We start from the raw sequence: 17,894 nt of genomic DNA on the forward strand, positions 1-17,894 counted from the left end.
ATTATTTTCTATATTTATTTATTTATTGGATTTTGGTGTTTGGTTTTCTGAAGACAGTGTTTCTCTCGGTAGCCTTGGATGACCTGGTCTCGATTTATAGATGGGCTGGCCCCGAACTCACAGAGATCCACCTGCCTCTGTCTCCATGAGCGCTGGGATTACAGGCGAGTGCCAGCGCACCAGGCTGATTCAGGTTTTTTAAAGGCAATAGATACAGAGAAAAGATGGGAGAGTGAGCACGGCAGACTTGATGGAGATTGGCGCAACGGCTGCGTTACAGGTTTTCCTTCTCCCTTTTACAAGTTTGCATTTTCTCACATTTTTATCATGGATATGTAAAACTTTCCCGACAGGGAGGGGAAAGCACAAAGAGCTTATTTTTAAGAGAAAAGTGGCTGAATCAGACGTATGACGGCGAGGCGGAAGAAGCAAAGACGCCACGAGCCCCTCTTCTAGGGAGGATGTGGCTCCGCACAGGGAAACGCCCGTGGAATCTGAGGAGCTGGTGTGCAGTCTATAGGCGTGCAAAGCCAGAAATGAAGAGTTCTCTTTTTAAATTACAAGATCACATTTTTCCCCCACTTCTTTCTGGAACAGGATTAGAGGATCTCTAAGGCTCTGAAGTCCATGGAGAGGGGGACAAGGGCCAGGCTAGGGCCGCAGAGCACAGGGCGGGGCATAGCCGTGGCCACCTGGTGACCCACAGTTAGATCCTGGCTTATAACTACTACCAGAACAGCCTGACTTACTGAGCCTCTGTGACCTGATTTCTTCCTTGGGCTAAAGCTGCTGTTGATGACTTCACATCAGTGCTGGTCCAACCTGCAGCCCACGAGCCATGTGTATCTTTCCATAGCTATAGGCAGCTCAGAACGTTGGTAGAGGCACTGTCAAAAGGTTGGTCAACCCTGCCTGGAGTGCGTCAAGTCTCTCTTCAGATGAAGATGACCCTCAGTGGGTATGTGAGTCTAGAGGTATCATGGAATGCTACGTAGCTCATGCTTTCTCTGTAGATGCATTCTAATGATGATCTTTTTGTTTGTTTCGTTTTTTTTGTTTTTCGAGACAGGGTTTCTCTGTGTAGCCCTGGCTGTCCTGGACTCGATTTGTAGACCAGGCTGGCCTCGAACTCAACAGAAGTCTGCCTGCCTCTGCCTTCCTGAGTGCTGGGATAAAAGGCATGTGCCACAGAGATTGGCTCTAATGCTGACATTTTATTTGCAAATTAAGCGTGGTAAGGGATTCACAGCGTATAACAAAAAAAAACAATTGCAGCAATATACTGTGATACAGCTTGTAATGAATCTGTCTTTCTCCATCTCTGTCTTTTCTCCTTGTGCTGCTTAGTTTTTGGTCAACTTGATACAAGCTAGACTCACCTGAAAAGAGAGACCCTCAATTGAGGAATCACTTCCATCTGATTGACTGTGGGGCATTTCCTTGATTAGTGACTAGTGGGGGAAGGGCCAGATCACTGTGGGAGGTGTCATCCATGGGCAGGTGGTCCTGGAGCGAGTAAGAAGGCAGGCTGAGCAAGCCATGAGAAGCAAGTCAGCAAGCAGCATCCCTCTGTAGCTTCTGCTTCAGTTCCTGCCTCCACATTCCTGCCCTGAGTTCCTGCTTTGACTTTCCTCAGTGATGGAGTATGACCTGGGATGTATCAGCCAAATGAACCCTTTCCTCCCCAAATTGCTCTTGGTGACAGTCTTTACGACAGCTGTAGGAACCTAACTAGGGCACTCTTTCTTAAAGCAACTTAGCATGCTAGTATTGACCATTCTGGCATAAATTTCATCTGTCTTCACAGTTTTGTGGAGGTTCCTTCTCCTGGCAGATCCTAGCATCTCCAGCTCGTGAGCCTTCTCTTTCCTGAGGAAGCACACGTGTGTGGCTTTTGTTCTCTTTCATATCTGAGCTTCCAGCCTCTGTGCTCTCATGCCTTGTGGCCACCACTATGAAAACAATAGTTGCCTGAACATCGGATAGGTACGGCAAGCTGTGATGGGCCTAATATCTGAGCCATGATAAGATAAGCTACTGACTGCCTAATGAATGGGTGGGTGGGTAGTGCAGGCAGCCAAGATACAAGGTACAATGTACCTAGGAGTGAATGACATCATAGGTAGAGGAGGCAGAGAGGCCATGGCATAGGTCAGCATGCGATTTCAGTACATTACTTGAAATAGCTGCACAATTTAAAACGAATGAGTTGTTTTTTTCTTAGGATTTTCCACTTAATGTTTTCTCATAAAATTGAGAATGAGGGGATACCTCTTGTATTGAGAGACATAAGAGGGGTTTGTTTGTTTGTTTGTTTGTTTGTTTTTAATGTAGTGACTGCAAATCACTCAGTTTGACCTTTGGCAGGTCAAAGGTCACTGACTTATTTAATTTAACTTCCACTGACTTCATTTAATTTCCAAAAAAAAAATAAAAAAAAAGGAAGCACAAGGCTGGGTGTGGCAATGCATGCCAGCATTCAGGACGTGGAAGCAAGAGGACTTCTAGTTCCAGGCTAGCCTGGGCTACATAATGAGACCCATCTCAAAAAAATCAAAGGGGAAACATGAAAGACAAAAAGCAAGACAAGACAAAACAAAACCCCAGAATTCCAAGTCAGGTCACCTAGGCTCATGTCCTTCAGCCCTTGAGTATTCACCAATGTCCTGGAGGTGCACCAAACTAAGCTGTCAGGTTCCTGTCATTGCCACAGCCAAGAACGGTTCTGTTCACTCAGAGCAGGACCTCACCTGACAAGGATGTCCAAGAGTTAGCCCAACAAATAGCTGTGTTTGCCCTTGTGAGCTGTAAGGAGAGCATTTCATTGTCAATCACTCCCTAAAGTTCGGGGATGCTCTAGGGACATGGTTAAAAGTGTGTGCCCAAGGCTCCTCTCCCTCCTTGCTTCATGTTTAAAGCAGAAATGGAACCTGACCGTGCTGTTCAGAGCTGGGGCCTTGGGGAATTGACCAGAATTAGATAATGTCATCACAGTGGACCCCCTCATTTAATCCTGGTGACTTTATAAGAAGAAGGCACGAGACAAAAAGAGACACGTGTATGTTCCGTGTCCTTTGCCATGTGATGTCCAGTGTTGCTTTTGAACTTTGGCAGCAGAAAGTCGCTGTCAGGTGACCTTGATTTGAACCAGCAGAGCTAGGCTATAAAACAAGCTCCCCTTTCTATCTGTTGTTTACTTGTTTTGAGAATGTCTTTCATAGCCTAGACTGGCCTCACACTTGTCATGTAGTTGAGGATGGTCTTGAACTCGAAATTCTCCATTTCCCCAGCGCTGAGACTAGAGGATTGCCCATTTTATGTAATACTGAGGATTGACCCCCAGGCTTTGTGCATGCTAGTAAGCACTCTACCAACACGCCCAATCAGCACCCCTCTTCAGAACTTACCAAGTCCACGGTATATGCTATTGGAAACAAAACAGACAAATAATTAGATTTTTCAGCCCCGGCACAGGGCTAAGTTCTCCTATGGGCAAACATCCACTCTCTGGTCTCATTGATTGTGTTGAGACTTGCCAGTTGACTCAACTTGGGGTTCGTTTTTGGCAAGTCCGTGTGTCCTTGAAGGGAGTCTGTCCTGTGGAGTTGTTGAATACATTCTCCAGAGACTTACATTCTCCAGAGACTTGTGAATTGTCAGGTTGTTAATCTCATTGCTTCTGTATTCAGTGCCCCGGCTATCTTGTGTGGAAAGTCGCCACTGCCAGTAAGGATCAGCTGATGGCTCTGATTCGCCTTTCATTCTGTCAGTATTTATTTCATGCATGTTGAAGTGATCCATGCAAATTTACAGCATTGTAGCTTCCCGGCACATTGACTCCGTTGTTAGCTGTGGTAGTTCTCTTGTCCTGGAGTCGGTGTTACCTCCACTGTGGGTCAGCTTTCTTTTGGCCTAGCTGCACATGGTGTATCTTCTTCCATCTTTTCCTGGTGAGTCTCTATGTCTTTTGTAGGAAATATGTAGTTTGATTATATTGTTCAGTCTGGTTTTGGTGATTTTTGTCTTTTAATTGGAATCTTTTTGTTATGCTTTGTTCGTGTCTCCCAAAGGCTGTATTTCGCGTGCAGTCCTAGCCACTTTGGGAGTTAGTTTAGTAGAACCTTAGGACATTGTGGCGGTGCCTTCAGAAGAAATACTGGGGGGCTGGGAGACGACTCAGTTGGTAAAGTGCTGAGTAAGCATGGAGACTTGAGTTCGGATGCTCGGCACTCACATAAGAGCTGGGCATGGTGGCATAGACCTGTCACCCCAGGGCTGCAGGGGTGAAGACAGATGGATCCCGTGGGCTTGCTGCCAGCCGATCAAGCTGAATCACTGAGCTCCAGGTTTAGTGGAGAGATCTTGTCTCAAAAAACAAGATGGAGAGCAACTGAGGAAGACTTCAGTGTCTATCCCAGGCCTCCCTTCAAGAGCAAACACCAGAGAAGAGAAAGAGGGATAGGAGAGAGACTCTGGAATCCCAATCTATTCTTTCTTTATTCCGTGGAGGAGAGTAGCCTTCTCTGTCATGTACTCCTTTCATTATTCATGGAGTATCTGCATATGACCATGAACACGGACTGAAACTTCAGAAACCATGAGGGAACATAAATCTTTTTTCCTTATCAGTTGATTACCCCAGATAACAGCAAGTTCACAGGTCAAGTTTTTTTTTCTTTTTTTTTTTAGAATTCGTTTATTCACCCACTGTGGTAACCTGTGCTACTTTTTGTTGTTGCTGTTTTGCTGTTCCCGTGGTGATGAACACAAACATGATAGCATGCATCAATTAAGGCCTGTTAAGTCTGTTAAAAAGTAGTCTTCCACCATCCTTCAGACCACACAAGAATCTGACATTTTAATTCCCACTTGCCTCTTGTCCTGCTGTTGTCAGCATATTAATCACACAACACACACACACACACACACACACACACACACACACACAGAATTGTTGCTGTTATTATCTTTGTGTTGTAACTCTGAGTACCAAACCCAGGGTCTTTCTCATGATAGACAAGTGCCCTACCCATGAGTTACAAATAGTTTAGAACAGACGGCATTGTTAGTGTTTTATACAGTGCGTTTGCATTTAGGTTTGCTTATGTAGTTTTCTAGTCCATCTCTCATTTCTTCCCAAACCTCCACTCCCTTGCACCTTTGGCTCAAAGATCTCCTTCTAGTACCTCCATTTTTGGTTAATCTCAATGTTCTCATTTCACCTTCATCCTCTCCTACCCCCCGCCCCCATGAATATAGACTGCTGTTACTTTGTGAGCCCTTTGACAATGTCATCTTGCTCTCTTCTTGCTTCCTTATTTTTGTAGGAAGGCTTCCTGACATTCTTCAGATGTAGCATACCCACGACCCTATGGCTATATGTAATATTTCCTGCCTCAGGCTTTCCACAGTCCATGTGGCCAGACGTGGTTTCCTCTATGAAGTATACTGCTTGGCCTTGCGACTGTTCATTGATGTTGGAAATTCTTCACCATTGCTCTTCAAATGCTTCTGCTGTACATTCTTTTCTCTCCTCTTGGGGTTGGGTTTCCCAACATGCTATTTACATTCCACATCCTAATATGCCTCTATCATCAGTCCCTTCCCCTGACATCTGATTTTTAGTGTGTCAGTCATTGGAGGCTACTGAAAATTTCACTCAGCCCCACAACCTACTGGCCACCATCTTGGGAAAAGCAGAGACGTATAGGAGTGCATCTTAATGCACATCGTTTTCCCCTGGATGCTTGGCTCTTTGAGCGCATGTTGCCTCAGTAGCCTTCTAGTGTCTGGAGCATGTGGCTCAGGCTTTGCTTAAACATCCTAGAACGTTCCCTCACGAACCTGAATGGCAGACGCCAGTCCCTCCTCATGGCCTCTTGATGCAATTGACAGACTTATAAACAAGCTGTGTAAGGCTGCTGCTGATGTGACGCAGCATGACGTCTTATATTAAACATTGTTCATGAGCAGAAGGAGCAATTGCAAAGCAGTGATGAAGCATGTACTGAATGAACACACGGTGGTTCGTGCCTGTAGTCCCAGGTGAGGCAGGAAGACCACTGTGTGTTTGATTCAGCGGGAGCCACAGAGTGAGACCTTGTCTCAAATAAAACAAACAAACAAACAAAAAAAGCAAAAACAAATACAACAAAAGCATAAAGCAGTAAAGTCATTATCATAAAGGTATATTATGCTTCAGTGTTACTTTTAGACAAAGGCAATACAGCAGGCTCATTTCCACCATAAGAGCAAATGTGAATAATGCAATAATGCTTTGTGCTGGCTACTATGCTTCCAGGTTATAGAAACTTTTCATCTCTACTATAAACATGGGATTTCTTTTTCTTTCTTTCTTTCTTTCTTTCTTTCTTTCTTTCTTTCTTTCTTTCTTTCTTTTCTTCCTTCCTTCCTTCTTTCTTTTTCTTTCCTGTTTTCCTTCTTTCTTTCTTTCTTTTCTTCTTTCTCTCTCTCTCTTCCTCTCTTCCTCTCTTTCTTTCTCTCTCTCTCTCTCTCTCTCTCTCTCTCTCTCTCTCTCTCTTTCTTTCTGTCCTGGAGCTCCAGTTGTAGACCCCACTGTCCTCAAAGTCAGATCCACCTGCCTCTGTCTCCCAAGTGCTGAGATTAAAGGCATGCACCACTACTGCCTGGCTTTACGGGGTCATTTTCATAGGCAGGGTCTTTTGCTGAACAAAAATTTATGCAGTGAATGATAATATATGTTTTTATCATGTTTACCTACTGTTTTATAGTTGTTTGTGTCAAGATTTATCTAACACAGATGTGGCTGCCTAGCTGAAACAGGTGTGTTGCTTTGTGGTATCCCTTAGGGTTGAGGCTCTGACACAAAGCCTGATGGACAGCAGAGCAAAGCACAAGCAACAAGATATTTTAAAGCAGGTAGAGCGGACCTTCGTTTTGCCTAACAGTGCCTGGCAAGGTCTCCTTGAGGAATGTGGTATAGATCTGCTATAGACAGGAAGGGCATTGACACAGGGCCCTTCTCTGAACATGAATTCTGCTTCTCTGGAGACCTCTTCCCTTTTTATCCCATCATTTTATTTTGTTTTATTTTATTTTATTTTATTCCTTCTTTCTTCCTTTCTTTCCCCTCTCTTTTCTTCCTTTCTTCTTTCCTTTTTTCCTTTCCTTTTCTTTCTTTTCTTCCTTCCTTTCTTTTCTCTTTCTTCTCTTCCTTCTTCCTCCCTTTCTTTTCTCTCATTCTTTCTTTCTTTGTTCCTTCTCTTTCTTTTCTTTCTTTCATTCTTTTTTCCTTCCTTCCTTTTTTCTTCCTTTCTTTTCTCTTTCTTCCTTCCTTCCTTTCCTCTTCTTTCCTTCCTTCCTTCCTTGTTTTCTTTCTTTTTTTGGAGGGCAGGCTTAGAGGTACTCTTCTGTGGGTGTCAAAGCATAACCCAGGTGTAGACTGTAGACCTGATGCAAGAACCCCTCCACTTTCTGGCCTTCACACAGGGCACCAACATACAAAAGATTGCCACTCTTCAAGGCAGATCACAGGTGGCTCTGGGTGGCTCCATCTCAGGGTCCTTCCTCGATAGTCCTCTAAATTGAAGACTATGATCTCTCTGGTACTTTGTATATGGTTAAAATGAAGTGTGTATGCCCCTGCAGTTTCCAACGGCAACTTCTGGTTTTGCCTTTTGGGTTGTCTCTCATCTCTCAGTCTGCCTCCTTCTATGAGTTGGGAGCAGAATGATCTCAAACCCCTGCACACCCTAGGGAGAGATAGTTTAGACAGGAAGGAAGTTGACACAGGGCCCTCATAGCTTCTCTGAGAGTGAATTCCACTTGTCTGCAGACCCCTTCCTTTTTTTCCTTCCCTTCTTTTCCTTTCTCTTTCTTTCTTTCTTTCTTTCTTTCTTTCTTTCTTTCTTTCTTTCCTCAAACTCACTACATAGACCAGGCTGGCCTCAAACTCACAGAGAGCCAACTGCTTCTGCCTCCCAAATTCTAGGATTAAAGGCGTGTGCCACTATGCCCAGCTTGCTCCATCATTTTTAAAGGAAGCGACAGTAGCCCTCTGCCAACAGAGCACATAGACTCATAATCTGCAGAGTAACTGTCAAGGCCAAGCTCGTTGTGATCACCTCAGTCACTGACACTGCAGGGTTTCCCATACACGCCCAATGGGAACAAGGCCACCGGGCCCTGGAAGACCGTGCAGGTCACAGAGGATCCTGCCAGACTTGCTGATGCAGTGCTACATTGGGTACCACTCAAAAATCCACGCCCCACTCATGGCTCAGTCCCTGCAGACAGATCCCCTTCCCATTTAGTAAATGTGTCTATGAAGCTATGAAATCTGTCGTGGATAAACCAGAGGAGATTGAGATATAAACTTTGCCCTGAAGAAGTTTGTCATTCAACTAGTCATGTTGAAAATCCCTGGGAAATTACCAGTGCCTTAATCTGGTTTGGCAGGAAATGGGGAAGCTGGCTCAGGTTGAGCTGGGCCTTGGCTGTGATGGCTGCAAAGCAGGAAGGTGTTCTGAGAAGCCTGCCCTTGCCTCTTAGGACCCACTGTCCTTCCTCTCTACCAGCCTTGCACTCCATGCTGACTTCTCCAGCTTCTCTTAACCTGGTTCTTGGTTGGGTTGAATTGGGTTTTCCCATTAGAAGCACCAGAGAGCGATTAGAAACCAAGGGAAGAGTGCCATCCTGGATATGTTTGCTCCGTGGCTTCTCCCTGCTGGCTTCTGTAGGTGCCCCTGAGACCCGTCAGTAAAGAACCCAGATGCCGCTAGATATTCTTCTCCACCCAACTGTGCTCATTTCTATAAACCAATGGTGTCTCCGGAGATTCTTCAAGCCCTAAGGAGTAATGGCTATATCCTCTATTGACATCCAAGGGCATTTCCCTCATCCTTCGTCAGTTCCCCTGAAGTATACTCACTTCTTCCCTGAGGGGGAAAAAATGGAAAGAAAGAGGGCTGGTGCGATGGCTCAGCATGTAAAGAAGGCTGTTGCCAAGGCCGATGACCTGAGTTCAACCCCCAGGACCCACATGGAGAAACAGCAGAGTTGACTCACACACCTGTGACCTTCACGTTCAAACAATGGCCCTAATTTTATACATAAAAACGAAATGATAAAAAGAGAAGAAATGGTTTTCTTTAAATTGAGTTGAGTACTGATAACCACATCCAGAGATGAGGAAGATGGGGACTCAGACTGGTGTGGCTAAAACATGAGGTGGAAGCAGAGTAGTCCAGAAGCACTTTGCATGCTAAGCCAGAAAGGTGATGTCACTGAACACTTCACAGGTCTCTGCAACATTTATCCTAGACTAATGGCGCTCTCTCTCTTTCCAGAAAATTCCTGCTGCCATCCTCCGACCTCCTCTCAGCACGGGACAAGGATGGAGGAAGCTTTTGGCTCCCGCCTCTATGTCTGTTTGGCTATGCTCGTCTTCCTGCCCTCCCTGAGCCTAGCACAGTATGAGAGCTGGCCCTACCAGCTCCAGTACCCTGAGTACTTCCAGCAGCCGGCTCCCGAGCACCATCAGCGCCAGGTGCCCTCTGATGTGGTCAAGATCCAGGTGCGCCTGGCGGGCCAGAAGAGGAAGCATAATGAAGGCCGAGTGGAGGTCTATTATGAAGGCCAGTGGGGCACTGTGTGTGATGATGACTTCTCCATCCATGCCGCCCACGTGGTCTGCCGGGAAGTGGGTTATGTGGAAGCCAAGTCCTGGACTGCCAGCTCCTCCTACGGCCCAGGGGAAGGTAAGACACTATGCTGTGGAGCTAAGTGTATGTCACACAGCAAGGCCGGGGACACTCCCTGATTAACCTGCAAAGAAAGCTGTCATCACATTCGGCACAAATTTCCAAGAGTTCTCTACATGCCCCGCAGGCTGTGTCCTGCTGGAAGGTGGGTGGGGAATGATAGAGGGAGCAACCATCATGAACTCTCCAGGCTAGTCTTTCTTTGGGCGTGAAACATCTCGGGCAAGCCAAGATGGTTGGTGACCTCAGCCAGTAGGTGAATGGAGCCTGTGCTCATCTCACTAAGCCACATGCTGTGTCTGGGGGTTGCAGTGTCATGCCTGCCTCCAGATTTCTCCTCCCAGGTAGGGCTTTCACTTTCTCAGTAGTACTCAATAGTAGGGCTAGAGTTCAACCCACATGAAGATCATATCATCATCATCATCATCATCATCATCATCATCATCATCATCATCATCGTATCTATGGTGCGTGCACGCCTTGTGATTTCACACAGGTGTGTATTTGTGGCATTGAGCATTGAGAGGACAATATTATCCTTCTTTTTTTTTTTTTGTCTTTTGAGACAAGGTCTCTCAATGGCCCGGAACCCACCAGGTAGGCTAAGTGTTAGGCCAGCAAGCCCCAGGGATTCCCCCTTGACTCTTCCTCCCTATGGCTGGGACTAAAAGCGAGTGCCACCGGACTCCTTTTCAACTTGTTTTCAGTTTAATTAACATCATTAAGCAAAGTGCCGTATGGCATGTGACTGACATCTGGAAGATGGACTCGTTAAGAAAGTGTTCCCCGATAGTCCATGTTCCTTGGTGAGCATGCAGGTGTTGGTGAAAGGCAGCATTTGCGAACAAATGTTCTTCCAGGGGATAGTAGATGGCTCCGTGGGTAAAGAGTTTGCTGTGCAAGCATGGAGGCCTAAATTTGGGTATCTACAGCCTACATAACAGCTGGGCACAGTGACATGTACCTGAAGCCTTGGTGCTGAGGGGGTGGGGACAAGTGGGTCTCCTGGAGCTCATTGGCCAGCCAGCCTAGCCAATTGGTGAGCACCAGGTTCAATGCGAGACTTTGTCTCAAGAGATAAAGTAGAAGATGACACACACACACACACATACACACACACACACATTCCTCCAGGAGCTACACCTTCACCCCAGGTTGGCAAATCAAGCTGCTCCCCAGCTGAGCTGCCCAAATGTCTTGGCATGAATCAGAACTACAGTGAGTTGTATCCACACGCCCTGGACCAGGGGGCCAATGCCATGAAAACGGCGCAGAGCTCTCCTGGGTGAGCATAAAATACAGCACATTTCCGACCCAACCCAACCCAGAACATTCTGTTCTCAAAGTTTCTGGTTGTGACTGTATCTGTAGCTGGATTGAGGGAGCCGCGAGATAGACAAGTTAACCCTGCAACCCTCCTTCCAGATATTCTAGAAACGAAGGGAAGAAAGGTGTCCCGCTTTCTGCATACCTCCCCCACAGACAATGGGAAGTTTCTTGACGGAAGAACTGGCTGGAGATCCCGTGTTTAGAGCCACGTGTTCCGAAAGCTTGTTCTGAGTACCTTGGCAGCAACGAGAGCCAAAGCAGCCAAGACCAGTTAGCTGAGCCCTTTAGAATCACTCCCTGCCTCTGACTACACTTCCAGTGTGCTTCCATATGTCTGCCTCTCTGTTTATTCTGTGATCTGAGTGAGCCAGGGCTTACGTCAGATTTACATTTCCCATTCCAGATCAGTGTGCCCTCAAAATTTTATGACCAACACTCTCCAACAATGATGGCTTTTACCCCGTGACAAGTTTACTTTTTAACCAAATTGGCAACAAATCTACCATCCGATGAGGTAATTGTGGGTCTTTGCCCACAGGAGGCAGCATGGGGTGGCCGGACAGGTGGGATTATTTGCTAGGACTTTGCTATCGAAGAGTGACAGAGGGTCAAAGTGTTCAGGAGAGTGGAGAAGACTTGAAGGGCTACCAAGTCCGTGCTGGACAATGGGATGGTGGGAGATCCAGGTGCAGAACACAATCCTTGTGCTAGAGATCGGGGAGAGTATATTATTGACCACAGCTAGGGCTGAGCCATGAGCTTGAAGAGCAGCCGGAGCCAAGGGCAAGAAAGTCTCTGGAGAGAGGACATGCAGTGGCCAAATAATGAACTTCTTTGGCCATCTGTGCGGGCACTGAGGCCATGGTTTATGGCAGCTGCAGTTTAAGGAAAGGATGGAGAGCAACAAAAATGAGACAAACTGAACACCGGGGTTCCAAGGGATTTAAGACAAGCCACCTGAGAGAGGAGAAGACAGCTCAGTTAATTAAGAGCTTATGAAGACCCAAGTTTGAAAACCACCTCACCCCCCCACACACACACAGGAAGAGGAGGATGTGGCAGTTGGACATGGTGGAATGGATGTACCTGTGCACACATTTACACAGACACAAACACGTGTGCACACTCATGTACACACGCACACACACACACGTGCACACAGAGTTCAGCCATCTGTACACAGAGTGGCACTTGGTTTGTACCATGAGAGAACTTCTAAGTATAAATAGATTTACCTTCCATCAGGCACGGTGGTGATTTTATTTTAGCACAGGGTACATGGTGTGCGCTCGGTAAATACGAGCTGACGGGTCTGCTGTGGTGTGGGAGAATACAGAAAACAGTTCATGAAGCAGCCTGTTGTATGATGACCACAGTGTCCTGGCTGGGGCTGGGGCTCTTGGTGGTGCCTAATGGAGTCTGGCCTGGGAGCTAGGCTCTGCAGTGGAACGGTGTAACTGACCCCACAACATGCTACCCTCCTGGAGTCTCCAAACACCTCCAAGGTTCAAGCTGCTGTGATGAAAATAGGGCCATCATCAGGGACCCTCGGGATTTTTCAGCCTAACCCTGCAAGTAGGTCTCAACTCCCAAAGCCTCTGTGAGCCCAGGCAAGCCACGACCCTTTCAGAGAGCTCTAAAGAGGGCAGCTAGCCTATTTCATACCCTCTGATGGGCTTTCACAGTAACCTGAAACAGGATAGAGACCCTCTACCCAACTGTACCAATACTGCAAGGTCAAGGGCCCTGCATGTTCTGACGTGGAGTAACTTCCATTGCTCTGATGGAACCAAGGGCTCAGCGTGCAAACCCACTTCATGGATGGTCTTCCAAAGCATCTGCTAATTTGTTTACATACTTCTTTCACCAGGAGAGGCGTTTCTGTGAATGAGTGGAAAGAGTAAAACACAATTTTGCTTCTGATGGCTTTTTTTGTGTTCCAAATATGAGCCTCATCTTACGTCCCAAGTTGGCATGTTCCTAGCATCCATATGTCCCCTAGGTGGGGGAATATGAGGCAGTTCTAGGCACCTAGGGAATGTATGGAAGCAGGATGTGTTGGGATCAGGGCAGTCTGGCTGATGGTACTAGATATATTGGAGAAAACAGTGATGTGAAGCCAGACCAAATAGCGAACCGTGGAATGTCGTGTTATCTTAAGCAAAGTGTAAAGTTGCATATCCTGCATCTAATAGAAAGCAGCATGGTCGAGCATAACAGAGAGCAAGACCGCTGAAGGGAGTGTGACAGATCCAGGAAAGAGCAGCTCTGCTGGGTAACGGCTCCCTCCGCACCTCAGGGTGATGACTTCACACGCCTTGCTATTCCACGCCGTGCCTTTGAGGGTGCTCTGAGTTTTGTAGAGTAGCCACGTGATGAAATTAAGCTAGATGCCTATCAAGAGGGGATTGAAAACTGCACATAGGGATGCATGCCTTTAACCCTAGCACTTGGGAAGCAGAGGCAAGAGGATCTCTAGGACTTTGAGGCCAGCCTGGTCTACACGGTGAGTTCCAGGACAGCCAGAGCTACTTAACAGACAAACAAAACATAAAACAAAACAAACAAACAAACAAAAAGATGACCGAATAAGAGAAATGGATATACACACAATGGAATATTAATCAGCCATCACAAAAGCAAAATGATGTCATTTTCAAGAAAAATGGATGGAACTGGAGACCATCATATGAAGTGAAGCAAACCAGGGCCAACTGGAAAAATACCATGTTTTCTCTCATACGTGAAATCTAAATTTTATATAAAGGACTTAAGCCAGGTGATGGTAGGATATGCCTTTAATCCCAGCACTCAGAGGCTGAGCCAAGTGGATCTGTGAGTTCGAGGCCAGCTTGGCCTGTCTAGTGAATTCCAGGACAGCCAGGGCTATGCAGAGAAAACTTTTCTTGACAAACAAAAACAAACAACAACAACACAGAAGGACTTGAAAGCAGAGGGAAGACTATTTGGAAAGAGTAGGGGATCCGCAGAGGTGAACGATGGGAGGAGACGGTGGGCTGCATATTATCAATGGTCATGATATGCACGCAGAGGAATGTCATAAAGAACTCTCTTTGAGAGCGGCTATTGCTAGGTAGCCCTGACAGGCCTCACACTCATGTGCTATCCTCCTGCTTCTGCCTCCCCAGTGATTACAGGCATGTGCCACCACACCACAGGCATGTGCATTATTTTGTGTAATGAATACACACTCAGTGGGAAACAAAGAGCTTCTGGGCTATCCTCCATGCCCAAGTGAAGGTGGCTTCCTTGGCCACAGACGGAATAAGGGCACTGCCTCTTTTCACAGTCTGTCCTTCAGCAGCTCGGCTCAGAATGTTCTGGGGAAGAAGCCTCGCTGGCAAGATGGAGGGGCCCTTCCGTTGCTAGTACGCAGTAAAACAAATACAAGCTTGCTATAGAAACAGCCGTCTATTAGCAAGCGTGTGTTTCAGTGGAGCCTGACGGCTTGGAAACCAGCCCAGATTGGGAAAGTGGTTGGAAAACCCAGTCCAGATGTTTTCAATCAGCCCATTGTTCCCACAATGAGTCCAAAGCTCTTTCCTTTGAGCCACAACCAGCCAGGCATCAGAGTACACATGTTGTAGCAAGGCTTGCAAGTCAGGAGACTGGCCCCGTGTCCTCCTTGGCCTTGAAGAACCTCAGCTTCACACAGCAATTTTCTATTCTCTGCAACAGGAGTGGTTTCATCACCTCCCTTTCTCACTATGGGAACCATAGAATACATTGGTTTTTTTTGTTGTTGTTGTTGTTGTTTACTTAGAAGAAGGAAAAGAGGGTCTAATGAGTCCCTCACCCCATTCATTAGCTTATTGGGTCTTCATGGCAGCCTGTCTGTTGGACATCACTTTGACTTTAAAAATAAAGACAAAATTTTTTTCAATAGTTGACTGAGTCACAGATCACTCAAGCCTGTGGCAGATAAGACTTAAACACAGGTTTGTGGGCCTGCTCTTCTTCAGGCCTCTAAAAGGACCCACAGAAAAATGAGAGGCTTGGTTTGGTTTGGCTTTGCAGAGGCTCAGGTGCAAGGTGCTTGCTGTGCAAATGTGAGGACCTGGGTTCGAATCCCTAGCACCCACCTAAAAGCCAACATGAAGGCAGTACTTGTGTAACCCCTGCACTGGAGAGCAAAGCCAATCTCAAGAAGCTGTTGGGTCATCCAGCCTGGCCGAATTGATGAGTTCCAGGTTCAGGGAAGTGACCCCGTCACAAAAAGTAAGGTAGAGATCACTAGAGGAAGGCATACTAATGCGATGCTCTGGCATTCATGCCTGTGCATGTACACATGTGGGCAATATTACACATGTTTTATGCAGCTACAGTACACACATACATGCATGTCCATTCAAGTACAAAATCACTGTTTGAAAACCATCTGACATACGTCTTCTGTTTTTCATTGCAGTCAAACACATGTCAGAAAACTTACATTTTAACCACGTGAAGCGCATATACAGCTCAGGAGTGGTACATATGTTCCCATTTTTGTGCGACTAATGTCCAGAACATTCTTGCAAAACACAAACTGCAGACCCATTAAATAACCTTCCCCATCCTCCATGCAGCCCCTGGCAATTCCCATTCCGCTCGCTCTCTCAGAATCTGACAACAGTGGGAATCATCCCATATTTGGTCTTTTGTGACCAGCTTTTCCCGCTTAGCAGAACGTCCTCAAGGTCTGATGTTGAAGGTCCTTCTGCAGTTTTGCATACATGTATGCAGTTTTTCAGCAGAGGTCAGCCGCTTCTATATTTTGGCAGTTATGACTTGTGCTGGCATAAACACACCTGGTTTTCAATGTCTGTCCCTCCCTCCCTCTTTCTTGTTGTGGGTCCTTGTAGATACTAGACAAGCACCCAACCACTGAGCTACACCACCAGCCTTTTTTTTTCCTTTGTTATTTTTAAGAGTTTATTTAATCACTTTACAGCCTTATCCCAGCCCCCTCTCTCTTCTTCTCTGGGTCCCACCCTCATGCCCCTCCCCCATTCCTCCCTCTTCTTCTCAGAGAAGGGGAGGCCCCCAAGGGGTACCAACCCATCCTGGCACCTCAAGTCACAGCAGGGATAAGCCCATCTTCTCCCGCTAAATCTGGACAAGGCAACCCAGCTGGGGAAAAGGGATCCAAAGGCAGGCAATAGAGTCAGAGACAGCCCCTACTCCAAATATTAGGGGGTCCACATGAAGACCAAGCTCCACATCTGCTACATATGTGTAGGGGGTCTAGGTGCAGTCCATACATGCTCTTTGGTTGGTATTTCAGTCTCTGTGAGCCCCCATGGGCCCAGGTTAGTTGACTCTGTAGGTTTTCTTGTGTTCTTGACCCCTCCGGCTCTCTCAATCCTTCCTCCCACTCTTCCTCAAAACTCCCTGAGCTCGGCCTATTGTTTGGCTGTATTGTTTGGTCTCTGCCTCTGTTTCCATCAGCTGCTGGATGAAGGATCTCGGAAGACAGTTATGTTAGGCTCCTGTCTATAAGCATAACAGAGTATCATTAATAGTGTCATGGGTTAGCTTTCTCTCTCTCTCTCATGGACACTCCCAGTCTTTTTAATTTAATTAAAAAATTTTTGAGACAAGATCTCACTCAGTAGCTCAAGCTAGTCAGGAACTCACTGTGTCGCCTAATCTAGCCTCAGACTCCTGACAATCTTGACTTAGTCTTTTGAGAGCTATGAATTATAGACACAGGTCTGAGTAAATCTGTATCTTTTTTTAAATTTTGAGACAGGGTCTCAATAAGCTGTCCAGGCTGACTTAGAGCTCAGCATGTAGTCAGGTTGGCCTTGAACTTGTGATCCTCTTGCCTCAGTCTGCTTAGTAGCTATAATTACAGTCATATACCCCCACACTTGGCTTCAGTTTTGGAATTCTGAGTTATATGACAGCTTTAAATTTGGGGGAGCTGAGAACATAGCTTGGGGGTAGAGCAATTGCCTAGCATGCACAAGGCCCAGAATCCTATTCCCAGCATGGCCCCCACTACAACAAACTAAACAAACAAACAAACAAACAAAAAGCAAGTTTTGAAAGTTGGGCAGTGGTGACAAGCCTTTAAGCCCAGTACTCGGAAGGCGGAGGCAGGAATATCTCTGAGTTTCAGACCAGCCTGGGCTGCAGAGGGAGTTCCAAGTCAGCCAGAGATAAAGAGAGAAACCCAGGTTCTGAGGAACACTGTACTGCTTCCCACAGCAGCTGTACCACTGACACACAAAGGCTTCAGTGTCTTCACATCCTCATCCGTACTGGTGCACTCGCCGTTTCCTGTGTTTTTGACAGTAGCTCCCTGCAGAAGATACGTTCCCTGTTGCTGTGACCAAGTGTCTGTCAAGAAGCATCCTAAAAGAAGGGTCGTGTTGGCTTGCAGTTTGGGAGCATAAAGTCCATCGCGGTGGCTCTACAGTAGCAGGGGTCTGCATCCTGGGACTCCTCTCCACTTTTCATCTTTGTTTTTGTTTTTTTGTTTTTTTTCTCTTTGAGTCAAGGTCTCACTATGTAGCCCTGGCTGCCCTGGAACTTGCTATGTGGACCAGACTGGCCTCAGACTCGCAAAGATCCACCTGTCTCTGCCTCCCGAGTGCTGGGATGAAAGGCATGCACCACCCATCTGGCCTATCCCCTCACATGTTGACAAACAGAAAGCAGGGAACTGCCAAGAATTGTGGTCACACTATAAAATGTCAGGGTCCTCCCCCAGTGACTCACTTCCTTCTGTTAAGGTCCCACCTCCAAAAAGTTTCCCAGGCTTCTAAAGCAGTGCCTCCAGCTGGGAAGAAAGCATTCAAACTAGGAGTTCCC

At 46.5% G+C, this 17,894-nt stretch overlaps 1 protein-coding gene across 2 annotated transcripts in view; it reads left to right on the top strand.

Moving 5' to 3' along the window:
- The window catches only part of Loxl2 (lysyl oxidase like 2), an 86,367-nt gene that overhangs the window by 16,968 nt on the left and 51,505 nt on the right, over positions 1-17,894 (top strand). For both annotated transcript variants that reach the window (XM_021647855.2, XM_060391375.1), the window contains exon 2: positions 9,330-9,740. In XM_021647855.2, the coding sequence (XP_021503530.1) occupies positions 9,377-9,740 (364 nt within the window). In that variant the 5' untranslated portion in view covers positions 9,330-9,376. The remainder of the gene's footprint in view (positions 1-9,329; positions 9,741-17,894) is intronic.

The sequence above is a fragment of the Meriones unguiculatus genome, chromosome 9 (assembly GCF_030254825.1).
Source record: "Meriones unguiculatus strain TT.TT164.6M chromosome 9, Bangor_MerUng_6.1, whole genome shotgun sequence".
Taxonomy (NCBI): Eukaryota; Metazoa; Chordata; class Mammalia; order Rodentia; family Muridae; genus Meriones; species Meriones unguiculatus.